The sequence below is a fragment of the Macrobrachium rosenbergii genome, chromosome 49, assembly GCF_040412425.1.
Source record: "Macrobrachium rosenbergii isolate ZJJX-2024 chromosome 49, ASM4041242v1, whole genome shotgun sequence".
In the NCBI taxonomy this organism is placed as follows: domain Eukaryota; kingdom Metazoa; phylum Arthropoda; class Malacostraca; order Decapoda; family Palaemonidae; genus Macrobrachium; species Macrobrachium rosenbergii.
Genome location: NC_089789.1, coordinates 37,476,876 through 37,501,105, shown reverse-complemented (window position 1 = coordinate 37,501,105; position 24,230 = coordinate 37,476,876). Strand labels below are relative to the sequence as shown.

Here is a 24,230-nt window from a genome sequence, read left to right as displayed (position 1 = left end):
ACATCAATAAGTTTGTTTAAACAAAACTTCAATCTCATATTTTTAATTCATTTTATCTCATGTCTTTATTTTGGTTTTGGTGCCCTTTTATTAAGTTTAAGTCTATTCTTTGAAGAAAAAGTAAACACAACCATATTGCAAATGAGAGTACCTCTGAGTTGGAGGCATGTGTATTCATAAGGCACTACCCTTCGGAAGAGCTTGAATAACAATAAGTGGTTTATTCGTAACCTTGCTTATTGTTCTCCTCTCTCTTTACTGCTGTCCTTTTGCTGTCCAACGTTAACCTGTTATCTGTTTTGTTCATAAATTACTTATCTCCCTTTTAATATTTGTGCTGCCATAACATAACCCAATGATGACAAGTCATTCCAATTGCTTTACTCTGAAATTATATCTACCTCTTTTAAAACCTACGGTGCTTTGGATATTCTCTTTGAGGGCCACTCACATCACAACCTGTTTACCTTGCCACTGAAGGACAACTGACTTCATTGTGTTGTTCACATAAATGAAGATTTCCAGATGTGAGTCATCGGAGCCACACTTTTCTCCCATGAATTTTAAGATTTTGGCTGCACTTTAGTGACCCTGAGGCAACTCAAAGATTGCCAGGTGGTCAGATGCAGGTTATCATTGCATGATGCAATCTCTCTCTCTCTCTCTCTCTCTCTCTCTCTCTCTCTCTCTCTCTCTCTCTCTCTCTCTCTCTCTCTCTCTCTCACACACACATACACATCTCATCATTCAATTTTACCAGTACTGGAAAAACAAGACCAATTGGCTAACATAAAAAGTTAATATCCCTGAATATGCTTTAACTACTTCTGTCTGTAGATTCTGATTGTACGACCACCTTGTATTAATACTATCAAAATAAAGGATTATGCCCCTCATTCTCTCAATCTGCTAAATCCCAACTGCCAAAGCACCATTTAGGACTGTTTTCTCAGCTCACTCACCAACTGTTTTCTTCCCTTTACCTTAGTTTCGAAATTCTCTTCCATTGCATATTTTTTAGTCCCACGACCTCGTGTCTTTTGGGAGTAAAAAATCATCACTATCATTAAGAATTTTTAATCAGTTTTCCCTTTATGGGGTTGGCCATGAAATGAGTTATCTTCACTCTCTTATGCAAATTCCATATAACGAGAGGGGTAACTCAGGACAGATGGATATTTCATAACACCTATATCTTAACAAAGGGACAGCATTAATTGGTACAGTAGTATCACTTGTAAAAAGTGAATCTTCCCTATGAAAATAAGAGGGATGACAGTACTGTACTGTGTATAGGCAATATAAAGTTTATATTTCTACTAGTCTGTTTTTATAATCAATGTACAGTACTACACATAGTTTTTAAATATATTCGTATGTAGGTTTCTTATTAATGTCCTGTAACTGTTAATGTTTTTTTTTACTTTGAGATCACATACTATAGGTAACACTGCCATATTGATTTTCATTTAATACTAATCCTCATTATTGACAAATTTTTATTTGTACATTTACAGCACCTGAAATTCTCCAGTATGAACCCATCAGTTTAGCGACAGATATGTGGTAAGGAAACATGTATTTTTTCATCTCCAACCATTTTACAACTTTTATAACTTTCCCTAAACTCTTTTCTTAAATATTTTCATATTTAGGCTATAAGTTTTAGACTTGTGACTGACCACTTTAACCTCATAAAATAATTTCCTTCATTAGCATCAAAATTCTTTAATGTTACTATTACAGATGATCATCTATACTGTACATTCATCCATACTCCTCACAGTAAATACCACACCCCCAAAAATACTTGCACAAAAAGCCCCAAAAATTATACAGCTAGTAATTAGACCTAAGATTCTTTACGTAACTCTCCTGCATTAGCTAAAGCACTACCGAGATGTCATCGGTAGTGAGGCATAACCTGAGAAAGTGCATATGAAAACATCAGCAAATTTTCTTTTGTATTTCACACCTGGAAATCTGGGAAAACTATTGTTTGCTTAGAGACAGATGCCACATTGAAAATTAATCATTTGTCAGTTTTTCTGACCATGAAAAGGCTTATTAACATAAAGAGGTTAGGTGTATAAAGCCTTCCTAGTTTCTTTATCAGACATAAATAATAACATTTGACCCTTAAGCCTTGAACCTTGTTCTTACAGTACTTTTTCTATTATTAATTAAATACAGTACAAAACTCCATATGGAACAAGTCAGACTAGTAATCCTCTAAGTATAATCACTGGTGTCTAACTGTTAAAAGTGCTATGTTATTACTGTATTATAAATTAATCTAATGAGACCACCAAGTCACATTTCTAGACATCCATAGGGTTCACCCTATGGATTTGTTGGTTAAAGAAAGGTGGTATTTGAAACAACATAAAGTTTAAGAAGCTGGACTGCTAGGTGGGGAGACCAAAGGGAAGAACAGATGAAAAACAAAACATAAAGCTACAAAGCTGCAGTACCATCTGTAATGTGCCACAAGGCACGCTACAAGTGGTACACCCCTACATTAGCCGAGTACCTATGCTTATCCTAATGCAAGTGAATTCAAACCTGGAACTCAACACAATAAGTCAAAACCAAGACTGAGGAAGACACCAAGGTAGTGACTATGGTACAGCTCAGTGTTTAAGAATGTGGTTATACAGTCACTCTCTTGAGCAAAATAAATTAAAACAGAAGCCAAAAACAGAAGCACAGATGCTCCATTTACTCAAGATCTTAAATGAAAGTAAGGGGTGTTGAGTACAGTGAAAATTCATTTACTGATTAGTAACCTTAGTGCCTCTTGCTGAATACCGCACAGATAGGCAAGAAGTTTAGAATGCTGTCACTAAATACTCCCAACTCTCAGAAGCTGGCAGGATTTTGTGAAGAAGTTTGGATCTGATGTCTTCCAACATGAAACATTCTTTTATGAAAAGTCCTCCATTTCACCAGTTTCTCCTCTCAAGCTTTGCAAGTGTGCTCATTAAATGATAAAAATTTTTAAGCATTACACTTACCTTCAGTGAATCTCTGTTCATTCTTAAAAAATCCCACTTTTGATCACATTGTTGCAAGTGTCTCATGGTCTCTTAAGACTATTGACCACATCCAGGTAGCAATAGTATATTCTTCCTGATGCATCTTTATAATAACCCCAGGTTGCTTTAACCTCTTGGTACACAGCTCTCTTTATTCATGATGAATAAAATAAGCAGAGGTCCTGCAAACCAGATAACAGTAATGAAAAGCTTTGGCTGTTACATTACAAACATAACACTAAAACTACAAATACTGCACTGTATGAATGGCAGGATTCTGACTTCTAAGTTTGAAATACCATGAAAATTTACCATTGGATGTTTTTTCAATACCAGACCTCATTTTAAGGACCTAGCTTTAGTGAGATGAGTTGCAGGTCATAAGCATGACCTAATTTATCAGACAAATGTATCAACAGATATTCACGACACATCTTCCATTTTTAAACAAGGAGTCCAGTTGTTCATGTATTGACAATAAACAAGGTGGATCATTTTGTAGGAGAGGGACTAGTTTTACTTGGCATTTTTCTTAGTAAAATTTGCACAACGAAATATGACTTGAATGTTAGTGAACCAAAAATGTATTACAGTGCTTCTGTCTGTTTGCAAAAAAGAAGTAGCAGTTGATTGTGAGTAATTAGGATATAAATACAATTTTAATTTCAACAAAACTCATTTTTCAGGTCAGTTGGAGTGCTGGTGTATGTCCTTTTGACAGGCCATTCACCATTTGGCGGTGATACAAAACAAGAGACCTTCCTAAACATATCACAAGGACAAGTTGATTTCCCTGAGGACCTCTTCAATAACGTTTCCACACAGGCTATAGACTTCATAACACATCTGCTCATTGTAGATCCCAGGTAGATACATTGACTTTTATCTGTGTTAATTTGCAAGATATTATAAGAGCAATCAGACAAGACCACTGAATCCCTCCTCCAGTCTCTCCTATAATTAAGCCCAAGGATTTATTCTTATATGAGAGGTGGAAGTTATAGCAAGGTAAAATTGAAGAACATGTACAGCTAAGTTGGGGGACCTAAAGGGAACTGATGAAAAGTGAAGGACAGAGAGCAGTTCAGGGCAGGAGGTACCATCTAGTGGGATAAGCCCCAGTGTCCAGTTGCCTCCCTACTCAGGCTAACTGTAAGAGAACCCAAAGAAGTACAGTATAAATATTTTCTAAGAAAATCACAAGAAAGATTAATTTTGCTGTTAACTATTCGGTAAGGTTTCCAAGCAGAATGCTGTATGGACTAAATGGCATCTACAGTACTGATTATCAGTTCCGATTAACTTCGTTTTTTACTGTCTGTATGTGAATCCTGGGACAACACTGTAACAGTTATAGCTTTAGCACAGAATTAGGCATAACATTATTCAGAATTCAACTAATTTCCCCTTAAGTGTGTTTTATTCTTAAAAAAATTACATCACCATCAATGAATTACTGAATAATGTGATTTTTATATAACCAAGAATCCCTGCTTTATAGGTTATTATTCCAGATAGAGTTTGCTTTTCTGCCACTGCATTAAATTTTTTTGAATCACATCCTTTTTACAAGAAACAAATAGCAATACTGTCTTTAATGAAGATGACCTCATACAGTATAAGCTTACCTTATAATTTTACTTATAAAAGCATCATTCTTGAAAAAATAAATTAGTGGATAATCAAGAAACCAATTCACAATACATGAGATTCTTGAAGAGGATCTTTTCATTAAAGCTGATGATGATGATGATGATGATGATGATGTGTTACTAATTTGAATTTATTATTTCAGTTCTCGGATGACAGTAGAAGACGCTTTGCAGCATCAGTGGCTGAGTGGAGTGACGTCTCCTCTCTCATCTCCGTTAATATCATCTTCATCTCCTTCTTGCACATCAGAAAAGAATGCAAAAAGAGTAGATACTCCTCATAAAGATGTGAGTGATGGAAAAACTGGAAGGTCGTCCCCAAGGATTAATGGGTCGCCAAATAACATTCCCCTGGCTAATGGAACCGAATCAAACTCTCACACAAGTAAGAGGCTTGTCAGCTCCAGCAGAAGCATTTCACCATTACTTTCATCATCCATGGCCACTACAGTGAAGCTTGCGAGGGAGCTGGAAGTGCACACGTATCATGGAAGCAGAGAAGTCGACAGCTCGAATAAAAATACCAAAACAATTAACAAGGAAAACAATAAGAACTCTCTTAATAAAAGTAGTGAATCTATTTTACTTGGGCACAGCAAGGACCTTTCCATTGGAAATTCGAAACCCAGATCAGTCCCTAAAAGTATTGTCAAACATACCAGGGAACCCGAAGTGTCACGAAAATCAGTGCTGGCAAAGGAAATTGGAAAGGAAAACAAAGACAGCCCTAAAGAAAAGCTGAAGCCTTCTCCCCTGTCGATGAGACGCCAAAGCACCAAGTGTGATCCGTCTTCAGCGGAGCAACCTAAGTTTAGTTCATTGCAAGCCCCTGTCAGTATTATATTAGAAAAAGGGATCATATGCTAATCACATTATTCACTGATGTATACTCACGTATAGATAATCTCATACACATTGTATTTTATTGTAAATAGTGTACATATTTGTAAACTGTATATTTAAAATTCAGTCACCATGGCAATAATTTTTTCTCATCCAGATGGCTGAGAATATTTTTTTCAGAATTTTTTATCAGTGAGTTTTTTTATTTCACTTTTCCTTTTTGTAACTTTTGCTGACAGGACTATACATTTTCTCACACTTTCGTGCTGCAACTTCTGAACTGTTCATTAACGTGCAGTATTACCAAGAAGCCATATTTTTTTTTGCACAAGTCAGAACCATATTACTCAGGTAAACTATACAAGTTTTAAGGGACTATAACAGTTATTAGAACCATTAAGAGTAACTATCCAGAGGTTCACAATACTCTCTGCTGACAAATTGGTGTTTATGCCACTCTTGCATCTTGAAATTTCATGCACAGTGCATTCCTGATTCATCCAATAACCATTGTACTGTATGTGAATGAAGAATTTTTGGTATTCTAATGATTGGGTGAAGAAGTTTGGTAGGCTAACAATTGTTTATGTACTTTGTTGAGTCAACAATACTTTCCTTACCTACATGATTACAGCCAAAAATTTATTCATTACTATAATGCTTTACCTAGAGGAATTACTTGAATGAATGGTAGTGAGAATGCCATTTTCATTTACAGCATTTTTGGTGTATTATTATTTATTGTATAACTTTTGATAGTGTAGAACAGTCTGAAACTGCAATTTTATTTGCTTAAATCTGCACAAAGTTGGGTTACTTACTAATAAATCAGTAATGACACTGTCCTTCATGTCTGAAACATGGAAGTTGTCAATGTGGAGATGGTGATCTTTCATTGAGAGGATGAATGGAACTTCTGAAATATAGGTGACGGTCTCACATTCTTCAATGATGGCATTTATGGGAGGGTACTGAGAGAATGCAAGGTTCTGACTGCATTTACATTAGTTAGAGAGTGAAGACATGAATTAGCATGCATTTACAGGAAGGTATGGAGGATGCAAGGGAAATGGAAACATTTTATGGAATAATAATCCAAATTCGTTCAGTGCTTTTTTCTTATACGAGAGGGAAAGAGTTACACAGTATAACACTGCTATTAAACTTAATATCTAAGAACTCCTTAAAGATTAAGATCCTTGTGCTCTAAATCAAAATGGTGCTGTGAAGTATTCTATAGAAGTCTGTGATGTGCTTTGTACATTAACACATTCTTGAGAGTCAGCTGGGACAAATGATTTATAACATGATACTAGGTAAATAACATATACCACTGTAGTATGAAGAGTGACTGCTATAACGGCCATTCCAACATTCTTTTTGTAACTGAGGAATTGTATTTTGGAGAATACTAACTCCATAGTACAGTGTCAGGAAAATACTTATGATTCTATAGATGTACCAAAGATATATCAATTTAATATCAAGAAATAGCTTTTTTTTATTTGTATCTGGGAATTAATCACGCACAGTAGATTTGAGTGGATATTTTTGTTTCACCTTGTCTTCTTTTAAGCTTTATTTGTGTGAATATGATGACGGCTTGCACGCATATGCTGTACAATGGTGGCTAGCCTGCATATATTGTATGCCGTACGTGAAATGGGACCAATGGTGCTTTTGAACTATTTCATAAATAGAATTGCATTTCAAAGTAATGTAAATCTGAATGGTTAGGTGCAACTATCCTGGAAACATTGCTTTATAATAAGCTTCTTACTTTAATTCATTATAATCTTTAGATTATGTAATCTGAAAGATATAAGCATTACTTTCTTAAAATTAAGTGCAGCTTAAGCATGAATGGAGTGTGACAGATTTATATCATTTGTTTATTATAAGGAATAATTGAGAATCATATTTCAGACTGTTCTTCCCATATGGTGTAGTTGTTCATAAGCTACTGGTAGTTTATTTGAGTTCCATCATTTATTATAGCTAAAACCCCTTTTCTTCTGAATATAATTTTCTGGACCAGGGATGTATAAAATGCTGCAAAACTGGAGAAATTTTGATGGCATTAGAATTTTCACTTGAACACCACAAAGTGAATTGGTGTTTCTCATCTTTACACACTGCAGCCATATAATTTCATATTTGTAAATGATGAGAAATTTTGTTATCTTTTTTATATAACTAAATTGAGCATTATCATATTTACAATTTGATTGTCAAAATTTCCATGTAAATACCGCAACAGTAAAATAATAATTCTTTGGATCAATGTAATTGTATATTTTGTATAGCATATACATTTGTTTACTTATTACAAGATATATATAAGCTGTTGTTTCACTGCCTACAAAAATGCATTTAACAATGATAGAAATAAATACAGTAGTACAGTGTATACTGCAATTGCTTTTATTAGAGTGCACCTGGGTACTTTGTACCAAGGCACAACAATACTGTTTACAGGCTTGTACCTTAAGGGCCAGTACACTGACATTACAGGTACACCAGACACTGATTATTTAAAGATGACTGCTGAGTTTAAATATTTAAGGATAATTGTTAAAACATCCGAATTTCAGTTTACATTGTAGTAAATTAAGCCATCACCTTCATGAATGTGTTTATACACAGTATAAATCATAGCTGCACTCCAGTCAGAGCACCTTGCTGCTCTGAAAGACAGACTAGTTGAATTACTCATGAAGGCTGTTATAAATTTCAGAAAGCACAGAATGCTATAAAATAGGTTAACCTCCATTTCATCAGCTTCCCTCATTACATGTAACCTTGAGTAACAACAGATTCCAGTGTTTTTTTTCAATTACTGTGTACCTACTTCATTTCACCCTTCTTTGTGTTCTTGCCATTCTTATTTGTTGCAATTGACCAGTATTTGTTCCTGGCTGCTGCCAAACTTACTGATCAGTGTTATTCATCTTTTTTTTTTTTTTTTCCAATTATTACCCAGGTCTAGCAGGTTGCGTTATATACTGCCAGCTTTAACTGTGCAGATAGATACAAGTAACAGCTCCACTACAGTATGAACTGTATTACCTTCTTCTTCATATACCGTAGTACCATTGCCAAGTGCCTCATTCAATACATACAAGCTTTAACATGGGTTTTTCCTGTGCTAAAATCATACTGACATCTTGAAATCTTCTTGAAATGATAATGTAAAAAAAACTGAGATAGACCATAAAAAGGTCATATATGCTAAGTCTTGTTCTGGAATCAATGAGTGAAATATAAAAAAAAATTCTTTATTGTGGATAAGTTCAATCCTCATCATTTCCTCAGCTGTCCCTCTCGCCACCTAACCTCGAAAATCAACTTTCCATATGTCTTTCTTGAGTCATTTCAGGTTCTGGAAGATACGGTCACCAGCCTCCTACCTCTTCTAACACCTTTGCAAGTCTCATGCTTTGAATTTCTTTCAAGTGCAAAGGCACTGGGATATGCAACCTAATAACATTTTGCAGCCAAAGCCAGATGAAAAATGGGAATAAATGAATCAAGAGATTAGGCTTATGACAATGAAAAGAGGGAGCTGAAGTGGTCACTGAGCACAATAAAAAATGAAAGTGCACTAAGAAATAATAGTTACAGATGATGGAAAGCAAGGTGGAGAACAGGAAGCAGGAATGGATGTAAAATAAGACTAAAAACTTTAGTGTAACAAAGGACTGAAGGGACACTAAAACACCCTTTAGTAATGCCTACGGTGCACCAGGTAAAAAGAAAATGAAAAAAAGTAAGTTAGAGGGGGTTTAATCATGAAGGAAACAACAGCCCTACCTCTTAAAAGAAGAAAGATTGAATCAAGAAAATTTATAAACAAGAAGTAAATTCCCAAGCTTTACAGCAGAATTAAAAAAAATTGTTGTACCATGCAATCTAAGCAATATTCATTACCAAAACTGTTCATTCTACCTTTGCCTCTGCTCTTAACATTGTATTCCCGCAGTTTTCATCTGCTGTTGCCACTGCTCATTCAGAATGAGGATTAGAGGCATTTCCTCCAAATCTTCTCTTACTAACCAGGGAAAGCACTGAACATATACCCACTACATGCACTTCCGTAAGTATCTGCACATACCTTATTTTGAAATTGATTTTTTTTATTCTTTTGCATGGCAGCAAACCCCATTAAGTCAATGTGCAATCCATAGGACATAACCACATCAAAGTGACTTATGACTGTCCCTTGTTAACCCAGACTTTCAACAGGATCACACACTCCACGTATCGAGTTGTCAATTTTTATTCTCAGCTTTCTCAAAAACTACAAGCAGCTATCCAGCTATCTTACATTAGCAGACAAAGTTCTGCCATCCATGAGTGCTACATATGAAGGCCAATCTTTCCACAATGTTACTTCTATATTCACCAAGAAAACAAACCAAACATTATCATCACACTAAGATTCACTCTGACTGCTTTTCAGAATGTGGCTGCAATTTACAATGGTACCTTTGCACCAGCACTACCTATACAGCAAATGCTCACTGCATATACAACTTTGACAAGTTTGTAGGCAAAGTTACAGCTATTCACAGATGCAAATTTGATGTTGCCCAATTACCTAAATGAGTATGAACTTAACAGGGTAATCTAAGTCTCAAAAGCTTTAATGAACTCAGGCCAAGTTTTCTAAGGGAGTCTTAGTCTATCCATTATATCTGTAGTTGGTACATGACAAATGATATGGTATTTCTCCCAAACATGGTTACTGGGTTTGTTTTCCTTAATACAGAATATTACATGCAGTTTTATCCTTTTATATACAGTATTTTATTAAGAGTAACTGAAAACGCCTTTTACTAAGACATCAAGTACTGCAAGCAATTGCATTACTGTATTCAATTCTTTTTCACATAAACTGGACTGTCAGCTACTAAATAGCAGCTTTCATAACAAATCATTAGTGTATCAATGAACTGAAAGTCTCATGTCTGTTAAACCCAAAAGGCTTGGAGTCACCTATAGATAAAATTTAAGCAGATGAAACCTCTTACATTCAAAGTACCAGAAGCACATTACTGTTAACAGCCACTGACATTTAGCATACCTAGTACTCATATTCAAATGTTGCCAAGCCATCATTCAGCCTTTAAAACTTTGTCTTACACATGACTGTGTTTCAGTACTCTCCTGACAACAAATCTTTTCTCCAGAAAACTCTTTACATAATGAAGGAATTGCTCTTCTGTTATCCAAACGTATGCTAACCTACATGTAAAACAACTGTTCACTATACACAGCTGCTAATTCTTAGCTTTCAATGAGGAGCAACTAACCATGAAGCTCTCATTCATGGGGTCCACCCCTTTCACAAACACATTTTGCAACATATCTACTAGTATATAGGCATTAGTTTGGACGTTACACTTCAGTGTTCAAAAGGTCACCTGTAAAATACCCCCAAAGCCTTCCAATATTCACCCAAACACAGCTAATTTTTCAAAAACCAACATTAAGGTAAAGTTAATGTTTCTGTATTTTCTCAAAACTACTGGTCTATCCTATCTTCAGAAGTTACTTCAGCTGCAAGAAAATACTTTTGCACACAATATTTGCAAACAAAGTGCATGTTTTCGCCCTTTTCATATTATTGCATCCCATATATCACAGTGTCTCAAACCTCAATACGAATACTACTGATCAATATACTTAGACATCAAACAAATTAGCATTTTGTTAATTCAGGTACAGACTGTATGAACCTTGTACACTTTTCTTAATAACCAAACACTGCATTTAGAAACCACTGTTACTAATGACATCTTATTTTCACTAAATATATTTAGCCCTTTTAAGTTGGTTGGTTTTAAGGCAGCACAAGCTCTTGTTCAATGATTAGCCCATAACAGGTAATTCGGAATATGAAGTACCAGTAACTGAAGTTTATGGAAAAAAAGGTCCAACTATTGTCATGACTTGAGGTGTACTGATGCCAAGTTTCTTATGTACTTTGGAAAATCAAACTTACTTCACTTTTTTAATACAGTACAGTATACAGTTAAAAATAAAAGATGGAAAAGAACTGTAGTATCTAAAGTATAGAAACAGCTATCAACCTATCACAAGACTGTCACTTCAGGAAGTAGTGTTGACAGCTCAAACCCATTCCAGTGGGAATTTTTTACCTCTGAAGACTATTCTTGTCATCTAAAACAGATCTGGAAAGAACATGCCTCAAAAGACAAAAGAACAATTTCTGTTACAGTCTTCCCTATAGTTCATATCAACACTTGTTTTAATTAGCAATATCCATCTTTCAACCAAACCCTGGATAGTCTTATTTTGGTGGCACTAATCTCTGCAAAATGGTTAAGAGTATTTTCTTATATTTTGCTCCTGAAAAAGAAAATCCAGTTAGGAAACTAGTACTACAGACCCCACTGAAATATGAACTAACAAATCAATTCAAGGGGTTAGGCAAAATTGGATTTAAAATTCAAATGCTAACATTTTCACAAACTTAGAAAACCACCAGAATTATGCCTACTTACTTCTTCATGAAAGCATGAGGAGAAGCTTGCATCTATTCATACCATAAATAGGAGTCAGGCTTACTGATGTTGGAATCTAAATACTGTGCTTCCATAAGACTTCACCTGTTTCTGAAAAAGAAACTGAAGATATAAATACCAGAGAATACCACATCTGGCCTAGGTCTAGGCTAAATACTGTACAGTACTACTATTTTAAAGTGGCTAATACTATGATGCATTAATTTCTTGTCAACAACAAATCTAACATCAGAAATGATTAAATAATGGTCATCCTGTTGTTCTTTCATTAGGGAATAAAGGGTGATAATGGATATGTTGGATATTTAGGCTACAAACATTTTCAAAGTCCAGTGTTAATATTCTAAAGGAGGTCAGCCTGTAACATCTTGGCTACTGGTCAAAACTTGGAGATTAAAGGCGACTGCAGCTCAAGCACCATACAAGAGCACTTACGCAAGCCGTTTTTGTTTTTCTCTTCAGTAATAATTCCCTATCCTTTTCAACCACTCAAAACTTCATAAGTTCTCATATTAAAGAACCTAAATGCTTCCAGCTTTCCGTCATTTTTCATGACAGTAATACCTACAACCACAGCTGCACAGGTGAAGGAGGCTTTGTCTAGGATTGGTTATTTACCAGCTATTCTGGAATACTGAAAAGCTTTTATTTTTCCAGCCCCACAGTGACATCCCTTCCAACTACAATGCCTAACCTCTGAATGTTGTTTTTTTTTACCACAAGTCAATCAGTGGGCTTTTCACTGTTCATTTACATTTCCTAAGGTAACATGGTGCATGTGATTTTCCAAAACCACTTTTAAAGGAACTTTCTCAGAAAAGATTCATGTTGAGGTGAGAAATACTCATGAACATTTTCCTTCAAAGGTTCTTTGACATACAATGCTATTACCTACAATATAACCTTCACTAGGTAACACAAACTTCAGTTAACTGACAGCCTCATCGTTTTGAAGTTACAGAACATTACGCATGAAAAACTTACCAGCCACCAGCATAGAGGGTATTGTCATCAGTGGGCAAGTCTGTTGGGTATGTTAAAAGAAATGTTTTTAAAAAGGAGAGAGAGGGACCATCCTATGTCCTGTATTGGGTGTTCAGTGACAGTTGGAAAAAACAGGTTTGTCGTTCCCTTGGTGGACTAGCGCCAGGAAATGTTAAGACCCTTGTGTCCTTAATAAAACGTTTCATTATGGCTGAAATTATAATTTACAGTGGCAACAGGAGGGGGTACAAGAAACTGGCCACTGATGGGCATGTGCACCACATGATCATCTGAGGTACTTCCTGATCCTTGATGCAGGCACACATGCCCAGAACACAAAACACTCGTGAAGAGCTGTTAAGTTACATTCTCCATGATGGAGTGAATAGAGAATACTTCTGGCAATAATGTCAACATATCTCCTTTTCATGTAAATTTCACTGATAAATTTTTGTCTCAAAACAATTATTATGATCTGAAACTATATTCACAGCCACAAGAGAAAGGAACAGATACACAACTTCCTGCTCAGGTTGCCAAGTTGCCCCAACATCTAAGCATGGAAGGGTACAATGCACCCCAAATACATAAGAACCACAGCCTTTGACCTCCCACAATTGAGATAAGAAGTGTTGTAAATCTATAATTGCCAATGTGTATGCCCATGAAGTGTACAATTGACAGTGCAATCAATGACTTGTTTCAGCCCTGGCCATACAAGGATCTCGGGACCTTATTACAGTTAGGTTAAGGAAGGTAGGTTAAGCTGCATCCCTGCATTTTCCCCAAGTGATTAACAGTATTTTAGTTTACCCAAAGTGGGGGGATCCAGCCACATAATGATCCAACGCTTCAGATTATAAAGTCTGTTATGACTAGAATACTGTACATCCCTGTACTTTACTCTGACTTTAGGTGCTCTACATTAGGCTAAACACCCCTAGTTTAAGTTATGTCTGGGAGGGATACAAAAAATGTGCAGTAATTCTACAGAAGATCACCGTACAAAGATATAATTTATTAATAAAACTTTTTGACTGAACAACATGCAAATGAGTGCATATAAGACAATGCTGTACAGGAGTGATAATTTGAGAAATTTAATGTCTTTTGTTTGTGTTTTCACGTTCATCACAGAGGGGCTGTTACTAAACCCGGCGCCACACGGAGCCTTTCTGTATAATTACCAATTGTGCATCCTTGCGATTGTCCTTGCTAGGCTGCAATCTTATTTTTGCATACGTTTTTCTTAATTGCACGAACTGCATATTTTTCGAACGATTAAGGTTAGCTTATGATATGATTTCTGAAGCTGAAAACGGGTGGTCTGCTCGACAAAAATGGTTGGAATTGCATAAACAACAACAAAGGTCAAGAACTTTACTATAGGGCTAGTTTAGGCCTATGTCTTCTAATAGTTCCACTAGAGTATCCTATCACAGTATTATCGGGATCCGTATATATCTTCTAAAAGTTATTAAAATACTCCGGGGTAGATTAGTGGATAAGCTATATATATATTGTAAATAAGTACCCTAGAAATACCTAAATAAGTTCACTTACCAGCTAGGATATTAACCGAATCCCCCAGGTAACCATTGCACGAGGAATAGGCCTAATTTGTAAAATTGGCATGGGCATAACACCGTCAAATCACATATGACAGAACGGTGAAAACACCCTCATCTTATAAGTTCCAGATATTTCTTCCCTTTCATGCACACCAACCAAGCAACTTGTGAAGTTATGACTCGATAACAAAGACTTTTGGAAGGTGACTCCTTTGTAGTCAAGGATGACGCACGAGGATTGACTGAAAGAAGAATTGAGTCACAGTTAATTATGGACAGACAGTCAAACCTCATAATATCCCTCCGTCTGATCAAATAATTAAATAAGGAATCTATATATAATCATCACGTCAATTGAATAAGGAATCTATATCTAATCATCACTTTTTACCTTTATTGTGATTTAAAATCAAACACACACACACACATGTGTATATATATATACTGTATATGTGTGTGATAGATAGACAGGTAGATAGATAGATAGATAGATAGATAGATAGATAGACAGACAGATAGATAGATACTGCTAAAATGTCCATGGAATTCCCTAAAACTTTTTGGGAGGGATAATGAAATAAATGAAAATGCACCGAAAATCGAAACTGGAAAAGTATAAAATGTTCTTCCAGTCCCTTGAAAGGCCTAGCGTAATCTGGAGGATTCGGGTTTATCGCTGGAATTAAATTTGTAGCGAACGATCCCTCGCTAATTGAAAGTTTAATCTCCGAAACCCTCCTTTGATGAAAGGCCTTGTGTGTATATATATATATACAGTACAGTATATATATTATATATATATATATATATATATATATATATATATATATATACATATATATATGTATATACTTACAGCTGTTTGAATCTTTTCCTTTTCTTATTAGCCTACTCTGGGGCATTTGCAATTTCTGGTTCATTTATCATTATAACCTTTTCATTTAATTGTTCGATTATTTTATTACTTTTCGAGACGTTAGAGTAGAATCCGGCGAACCACACTAGACCTACACTGGCCTAAGCACTTGGAGCAACCTTGTTTGTCCATAGTCAGGTCTCGACCCAAGGGACATTACATAGGCTACCGTTTCGAAACTTGAACGAAAGCAAGGCCTAAAGTAATCTTTAGACCTTGAACAAAGTTATTTTCATTTTGGTGAGAGATAAGCCAAGCTTAATAATTCCTAGCCAAAAGTGTAGTTTTATCGCCTGTAAGCTGCCCACATACTTATACATACGTACCTCCATACATACTCTCATTGCAATGAGAGTTTGCAACAAGTTGGCTGCTTGGGTAACTTTGATGCGTTGACAAAACCCGATCTAATTACCAATTACCCTAACAATTGGGAGACTAATTAGATTGTTTTATAATTAATTTGTGCATCAGCTGATCAAATATTACCATCCTTTGTCAAATACATTAGTCAACTTCTGCCTCTTTTTTTTATTGAAATAGTACCCTTCTAATATACACATTTCTCCATGCCTAGTATTACAAATACCCTAACACTATATTTTTTAAGCTGACAGTAAATATCGTCGGCCGTTATTACTGAATCTTTAATCTTGCTTCTTATTGGTGGGTGGTTTATGAGAGCGTGAGCTTCTGCCAGTCACGATCAGCTTCAGTGAAATTGGCTGCAGATATTTACACTTAGCTCGAAGAAGCAACAGATTATGCTACTAAGTCTTGCACCAATGTCTTAGTTTTCATGTATGTGTATTTCTATGCGTGCATATAATGCTTTTACTTTTTTGGTCGATTTATAGCGTTATTCATTTGTTATATTCCTCTCTGTATTTTCTTATTGTTCATATATAGCCATCTGATCTTTGGTGACTTGCCTGTTAGGCCTATACCATAGGTATGTTCGCTAATTTTATTTAATAATAATAATAATAATAATAATAATAATAATAATAATAATAATAATAATAAGTAACTATAGCCGAGCCGTCTATTTTGTCAAGGCCCAACTTGTCCGAAGAAATATTAGAGCAAGATCCTTATAAGGTTATCAATTAGCTCTATAAATATTTACCCACCATTTTTCATGGTATGGATAAATTTCTGTTTTTCTTTTCTTTTGGTTTTGTCTTTCATTCGTATGGGAAATTTATTCCGTGAAAGCTTGCTTCGCAAAAAATATTTTTTTACTTATTACTTAGAAGCCTGTGTACATTTTGAATAATAATAATAATAATAATCACTACCATCCCCGTCCATTTCAATGTACAGTGCTAAGTAAATTACAGAGCATTATATAGCAAATAGGCTTCATGTACGTGTACTCTTTAATAATAATAATAATAATAATAATAATAATAATAATAATAATAATAATAATGATAATAATAGTTGTCTAGATCAATTCATTTCTGAACGGCTCCCTTTAAACAACAATAAGCTTAAATAATGAGCATTTAGTTGGTATGACATAGGATGAGAAGAAATGAAATGTGAATAAATCATACATTTATTTATATCGTCAATGGTGCTGTTCTCTTCCCTTTCCTCTTACTTAAAATAATGATAATGATAATACAGGAGATTTATCATTTTAAAAGGAAAGCAAACTTCAGATTCCGACCACCCTGGAAGAAGAAGTCTGGGTAAACACAATGAATATTGCTGTTTGCGTGGCCTCGCTTTTCATCTTATTTGCGTTCCCACGATCTTCGTGTCCTATGTGATATTACTCGGCAAACGCTGTTCTTTGGCTTCGGGTATTTCCGTGCTCTGCAAACCGAGTCGCAAAGGAGATCTATACAAAAAATCCGAGGGGCATGTATATATTGAAGCTGAGCATAATAACGTAGTTTCGTTTCTGAAAGAGAGGGAGGGAATAGTTTTTGCAGTGTTTTTCTATTCTGTGAGGTGGATTTTAGTGTGCCTGGTGAGCTGTAGTGTTTCTCGGTTTTCCCTTGTTATTTTCAGTTTCTGAAAGGTGGACTGTAGTGGAGCAGATGCCATGCAGGTTATAGACTTAGGCTATATCCCTTCGAGACACAACTGAGACACCCCCCCACCTTTGTAATTATTTACTCAAACGTCGTTGTCTGGGATGTTAAAGTGACTCTTGAAATGGCGTCACTGAGTGGCGGAGGAAGCGTATGCGATCATTTAGCTCGATTGGGAAGGGAGGGCTTCTGGGGCTGATTCGTGGGGAACGAGGCCTCCGTCAGGGATGATAAGGTCCTCGGAAACGTCATCTCCCAATCGACGATGTCTGAAAGGAAGGTCTACTAAGACGGCTTTGCTTGGGTCGACGGGTCCGCCTCCTCCCAGTCGGCTGAAGACGAAGGGCCCTCTTGGCTGCTCCACTTCTTGCTGCTGTTTCTGGTGGCTGACGTAGTAGAACGGATGCTGGAAGCCGTCGAAATCCTTTTCGCTGCTGTCGAAGCCCTGGTGCTCTGGAAGAGAGAAAGAAGGGGTAAATATGATTAGGTCGAGTGAAATTTTCGGATTCTTCCTTCATCATATCCTAAATTCTTACTTTATCTTTTGAGGATTGTCTGACTGCGTTCTATTGTGACTCCAGCTTTTGGATGTATTACAATCATTACCAGTCTGACACTAAACTAGCTGACACAAAGGGAAAATGCCTATGTTTTACTTTCATTATTATTCAGGCAGTGAACAGGAGACCTCATGGTATGTCCATGATTGGAGGGTGGACGATCAACATAACAATTTGCAGCCCTCTAGCCTCAGCAGTTTTTAAAATCTGAGGGTCAACAGACAGACAAAAAAAAAAAAACCATCTCAATAACTTTTATTTTACAAAAACTAAAACTCGAACTGACCTCGCTTATTCAGGAAGAAATCCGGATCCTCGTTCAGGATGCTGTAGATGATCCTGGCGTCTCTGAGCTGCTGTTGTCCGTTGATGAGTGACAGCCAGTCCTTGGAGTGGTCTCTGGTGGGGGCGTATCGAGACCTCACGACGCCCACTACGCCCATCACCTGGAAGAAGGCGGGTCAACAAGGGGTCAGCGGATGTTACGTAGCGTTAATAGATACAGATGTGAATACAATGACATACATTATTATTATTATTATTATTATTATTATTATTATTATTATTATTATTATTATTATTATTATTATTATTATTGTTGTTGTTGTCTCAGTAGGTGAAACCTATCCACATGGAACAAGCAAACAGGAGCCATTGACTTGAAATTCAAGCTTCCAAAGAATGTTGGCTTCAACCTCCTAGCGCAGACCCCACACTACAGCAGTAACTGATCAGGGATCTTTCATCGCCCTGGGGAGGACGCGAACCCGAGACATCTGAGTGGCTTTCCACGACACTGATCACTATACCAGCGGACCAGCTGGTATAGTGACATAGACATTCGCTGAAATAGTCTCTTCCTAACTGCCATACATATATGCATACACATTATACATGTGCGTGTATTCTGAAGGTTCATTTTGCCCGGGTTGGCTTAGGAGTAATTTAAGTACTTGGTGATTAGTTGGCGGTGGTGGGTCGAAGCCTGGGTGAAGAAGAGCATGGGGCTAGCAACCTCATCCTCAAAAAAGACTTGATGAGAACTAGAAGGTTAAAAAGCTTTAGAGCGAACCACTCTTTCTAAGGGGACAAAGTGAATGGTGAAGAAAAATCATTATACTTATATATATGAAAATGAAAATTACATATATATGTATAAATCAATTATCTGTATATGTATATTTATAATATATATAATATATTATATATATATATATATATATATATATATATATATATATATATATATATATATATATATATATATATAAGATATTAGGATTAAAGGCCCATAAAAAGACTATATATAAAAGTTGCAACCATATACTGTATTCTGGATGTATCTGAAATATATAGTTGCAGCGTGTATACTAATAGCGTTGTTATGGGCCTTTATCTTTATAGCATACTGTTAAATATATATATATATATAGAGAGAGAGAGAGAGCTAAGCGCACGTTCATGTGCTTTCAAAAACCACGAACAAAGGCGTAGTAATGATTCATTTCTCCCCCGTAGGGAGGCAGCAGTCAATTAGAATAACCCCGGGCCACAATTTTTTTCCCCACAACACCGCACTCTCATTACTCGACTGATCAGACCGCTGACGTCTGCTGAAAACGAATCTGATAACATAATAACCTTACAACAAGCAATTAGGTTTATGAGCAATCTACTACGAAGAGAATTATGGCAGAAGTTAAAGGCTAAAGGAACAGGAGAATTATAGGAATTTGGATAAAAGAGAAGGGTATGATTAAATTTTAGACCATGCCTTTAAAAACTTCATAAATTTGTGTCAAATACAGGCTTTGGCATTATATATACACACATACACAGTGTATATGCACAAATGAAATCATACATATATGCATGCACTTGCATATCAGTATATTTGTGCGTGCATGAGCAATTATGGCACCATTCTAAGCAATTATAGCACCAATGTAAGCTACAACTAGAGAAGAAGATACATTTATACATTTTATCTTCCTTCTTCCACCTTCTAAAATCTACCCTCATTCTGTTCAGAGGAGGTAATTATTGACCAGTTTCCCTTCCTAGTCGTGGGGTCTGCAACTTCATCCCAAACTTCCATGCTTAAAATTAGGTGGTAAAGCCTGGGGTCTTCCACCCATCATGCCGACCCCGAGAACCGGATAGAAAGAGGAGGGGTTTACATTAAACTCCCGCGCTTTATTTTGAAAACAAAGCACTACTGAAACCTAACCTTGGGAGACTGATGTTGGGAAGCAATGAGAACCCTGAAGAAGCCAAAAGGTTAAAGAAGAGAGAGACATCAGTTTGCATAATTTAATAACAATATGAAAGAGAAAAGCTATAAAGTAAAACTGTTTCAAGTTAAATAGCGCTGCACCTACACGAACAGTGTAGGGTGCCCGCAACTGTGTTTGTGGAGTGAGCGCTTAGGAACCATGAACCATTACAGAGTAGTACTAAAGAGGTTAGAATTAACGAAGTATAACAAAAAGGAAACGAGTAGGATAGAACAACCTGCTCTTTTCATGTAAAAGGCTTTTACGATTCTCAAAGTATAAGTCTGGTTAGCCAGAGAAATACTGAACTTCTCCAACTTTATCTCCCTTCAGTTTTCCCTTCTCAGTTAAGGCGAAATCCATCTAACCAGACCCTCTTAAACAAAAGTCGATTTTTTCTTTCCCTTTCCTGTCAGGCTTTGGGATTCTCTGCATGTTTCCGTGATCTTTCATTTCTCAAGTTGCGAGTCTGCCGTCCCTTAGCACCATTCATTACCCCACAGCCTTCTCTTCCTTCCGCAAGGCTAGTCCTATACTAGAGCATTGATTTTCCTCCATAGTGCTCTTCATATAAAATGTTAGGTCACGAAAGTAATAAAGATGCAAATGAAGAGATGCTGAGTTGTGTTAAATAGAAATGTAAAACAATAAACTCGTGGTTCTAGAAGATTTGAATCAAAACAAGGAATAGAAGCGAAGTGCAAGGTAATGTCCTCGGTGGGTTAAATGAGATTCTAATGAGACCTACATGAAAAAAGTTTTGAGGGCCCGATCTTTTAAATGATGTTTTGTGCTTTACATCGGCCAGCTTTTAGCAAATATTAGCTTTGAAGGGAAGAGAGGAGTAAGAAGAACGGGAAAGACCATGTATAAAATCAGTTCAACTGATAAACTTGGATGTCATTGTCATTAGTAACCATAGTGTGCAAGTATTACATAAAACAAACCAAAAAAGATCCGTCAACTTGCAGCCACAATAGAAGGCCTAGATTAATAAAAAGGTTAAAGAAAATGAACAACAAGTCAACTCAAAAACTTAAAACAGCGAAAAATGACTTTTAGTCTTGTGGGGTCTATCTTGAAAAAGACTGGTGAAATTTACCTTCTTCCTCTTAATATTCAGAGTTGCAAGAATTGGAAAGGATTAATTAGACGTTTCTTTTAACTCAAGAGCAGGAATGCAATTGTTGTTTGTGGTCTCTTTTGTTGTTTTTTTGGTTAGATGTTTGATGAAGTATTGGTCTTTGTCTGCCAGCGCGGTTTTTTTTATCATACGGGCTTTCGATTAACAAGACATGAACGTACTAAATGACATAGAGAGAGAGAGAGAGAGAGAGAGAGAGAGAGAGAGAGGCAAAACATGGAGAAAGCATGCAATATTGACACAAAAAAAATGAACTACCTTTAGACAGCCAGACAAAGAGAACATCAGAAAGAGTAGGTATAATAATACATAGAAGTCTAAGGAACAAATAACACACACGCACATACACATGGGTAGACACACGCAAAATACCAGAAAGTGGCACAACACAGAAAATAAAAATTAAAAGCAGTGGAGCAAAGAGACCTTTGCTTCCTTGCGTCTAATTTTTCTTAGGCACAGAACAGTAGAAAACTCACCATGACGAACAAAACACACCGCATTTGAACCGAGTTCTCTAGCCCTCCGTAAAGAATTTCCTATGGAAGCGGCAGCTATATGTGGCGTATCCTGGATGAGGTCAGTCTCTCGAATGCTGCGTCCTGTCACGAGGACCTTCCCATATATATATCCGCCGCCTTTGACGGCCGTGTGTGCTCAGAGCTTTTCTAGACGCAAGCTGCTTACCGGAGCCAAAGTCCCCTGTTTTACTTGCCAGCGTCTTCAAGCGGCTTTAACAAAATGATCTTTTTATTTAATTTTCAGTTTTTTTTACTTAGTATAGCTATTGACATTAGTGAGTAAATTTGGATTTATTTTGGTGTTGCATAGGTGTATATTTAGTTAGGGCTGAATGTGAGATTTACCGAAATTACTTTTTATTTGCTCACTTCTTTTCATAAGACTCACTTTTTCCCATGGGATAAATAGTGTATTCTATAAGTACATCACTTTATTTTATTTTATTTTTAAAATCTGGGCTTTTATGCAAGGCAAATGATACATCTTTAATCCTACACTGGCAAGTAGCAGACCTTCCACATTTTTTCCAGATGAATAACGTATTTTTCTTTTCTCTTCCTTCACCGGCAAGCAAGGATACAGTTTATGCATTATGACGTCACCAGAAAACCCACCGGCAATCGGCTTTTATATATGGGGTAAACAGACTGACTGTTGACACTGCCTCATCTGCCATTGTGTATTTCTTTATTTCCAGCTGTATAGTCCGTCCGGGGAACAATTGAACGTAAAGTGGACAACAGCAAACCCGTGTCTCATCCCTTGTTGAATTTTGGGATCACGGGGATCCCCTGGACCCACCCACATCCGCCTCCCCGTAGCCTCTTCCCTACTCTGTCAAACGATCCTTTCCCCGGTGGGACACCGTACCACCTCCCCCTCATCCTCCAACCAAATACTGGTAGGATATCCCCCAGTCTAACCACATACAGATTGGTGGACTGTGAGCCTAGCGCATGGCCAGAGTGGTGCGTATTGTTACAGATATTTTTTAGCTTCTAGTTTCTACTCTAGCACACAACTCATGCACCGTTTGGTTTGGTGCGTCTAATTTCTAGTTTATACTGGTAGCTCATAGTGTCTCATGTGAGTTGTGATTCTTAGTTCCTCGATCTAAAACTAAATATTCCTATTTCTTTTATCCTTGTTTAAGTCTATCAATTATTACTTATATTTTATCTTAGACAATGTAAATTGTATGCGAGAAAATAGCAACAATGTTTGCACATGTGTTGTACTCCACAGAGGAAAGATGAAGTTACATTATGACTGGAGTAATAAGCAATTCACATTCTTTTTCCGTACGCACACACATACCTACACATACATATCCATAAATACATACACACACACACACTATATATATACTGTATATACAAGTATATATATATATATATATATATATATATATATATATATATATATATATATATATATATATACATGGTGTGTGTGTGTGTATAATGTCCATGAACAAAGTATTTTAACTTCTAATTAATCAAGTTTTAATTTAAAAACATATCCACCTTTTTCTTTTTCTATTTATCTATCTTTCTATTTATCTCTCTTTGTTCATATCCAATGCAGGCGGGAAGAACAACAAAAATTAAAACAATATGACGGTAGCTAAAAACTTGTGATGAATTGCGATTATTATTTATACAATTTCTGAGTGGACATGGCCGTTCTCGACGCAACAATTAAAAGCTGACATTTCAGGATGAAAATGTGTATAAGAGTTCACCAGCGCGAACTATGAGTGTAGTTAGACGTAAAAGAAGAAGGCGAAGCACTTTCGTGGAATGGAGAAATTAATTCACAGAAGATCCTAAGTCGCCCAGTCCATGTTACGTATCATAAAAGCGACGGAGATGAAAGCTAAAGGTAACTACAATGGAATTTGCATATCGGAAGGTCATAAAACGGTGCCCGTTCCTTCCGAGGTACAATGGAATTTCGAAGAGAGAGAGAGAGAGGGAGAGGAAAGGATACACAAGCAGAAGAGAGAGAGAGACAGACAGACAGAGAGGATACACAAGCAGAAGAGAGAGAGAGAGAGAGAAGAAAGGACACAAGCAGAAGAGAGAGAGAGAGAGAGAGAAAGGATACACAAGCAGAAGAGAGA

General features: G+C 36.4%; 2 protein-coding genes and 1 long non-coding RNA gene across 3 annotated transcripts in view; 1 reads left to right on the top strand and 2 right to left on the bottom strand.

Annotated features, from left to right (window-relative positions):
• The window catches only part of LOC136832259 (serine/threonine-protein kinase 17A-like), a 104,060-nt gene extending 96,184 nt beyond the window's left edge, over window positions 1-7,876 (top strand). Inside the window, exons 6-8 of the mRNA XM_067093123.1 lie at window positions 1,518-1,566; window positions 3,725-3,904; window positions 4,834-7,876. Coding sequence (XP_066949224.1) covers window positions 1,518-1,566; window positions 3,725-3,904; window positions 4,834-5,557 — 953 coding nt within the window. The 3' untranslated portion in view covers window positions 5,558-7,876. The remainder of the gene's footprint in view (window positions 1-1,517; window positions 1,567-3,724; window positions 3,905-4,833) is intronic.
• Window positions 7,877-9,060: 1,184 nt separating this feature from the next.
• LOC136832438 (uncharacterized) lies at window positions 9,061-14,877 on the bottom strand. The gene is made up of 3 exons (XR_010851207.1): window positions 14,632-14,877; window positions 12,064-12,174; window positions 9,061-11,908 (listed from the first exon to the last, which is right to left on the bottom strand). It is a non-coding gene; the product is annotated as an uncharacterized lncRNA (long non-coding RNA).
• Window positions 14,878-17,103: 2,226 nt separating this feature from the next.
• On the bottom strand, window positions 17,104-22,214 carry LOC136832258 (uncharacterized). The gene is made up of 3 exons (XM_067093122.1): window positions 22,063-22,214; window positions 18,450-18,609; window positions 17,104-18,056 (listed from the first exon to the last, which is right to left on the bottom strand). Exons 1-3 carry the CDS (start codon window positions 22,084-22,086, stop codon window positions 17,767-17,769), a joined length of 474 nt encoding a protein of 157 aa, XP_066949223.1. The 5' UTR covers window positions 22,087-22,214; the 3' UTR covers window positions 17,104-17,766.
• Between the last annotated feature and the right edge of the window lie 2,016 nt (window positions 22,215-24,230).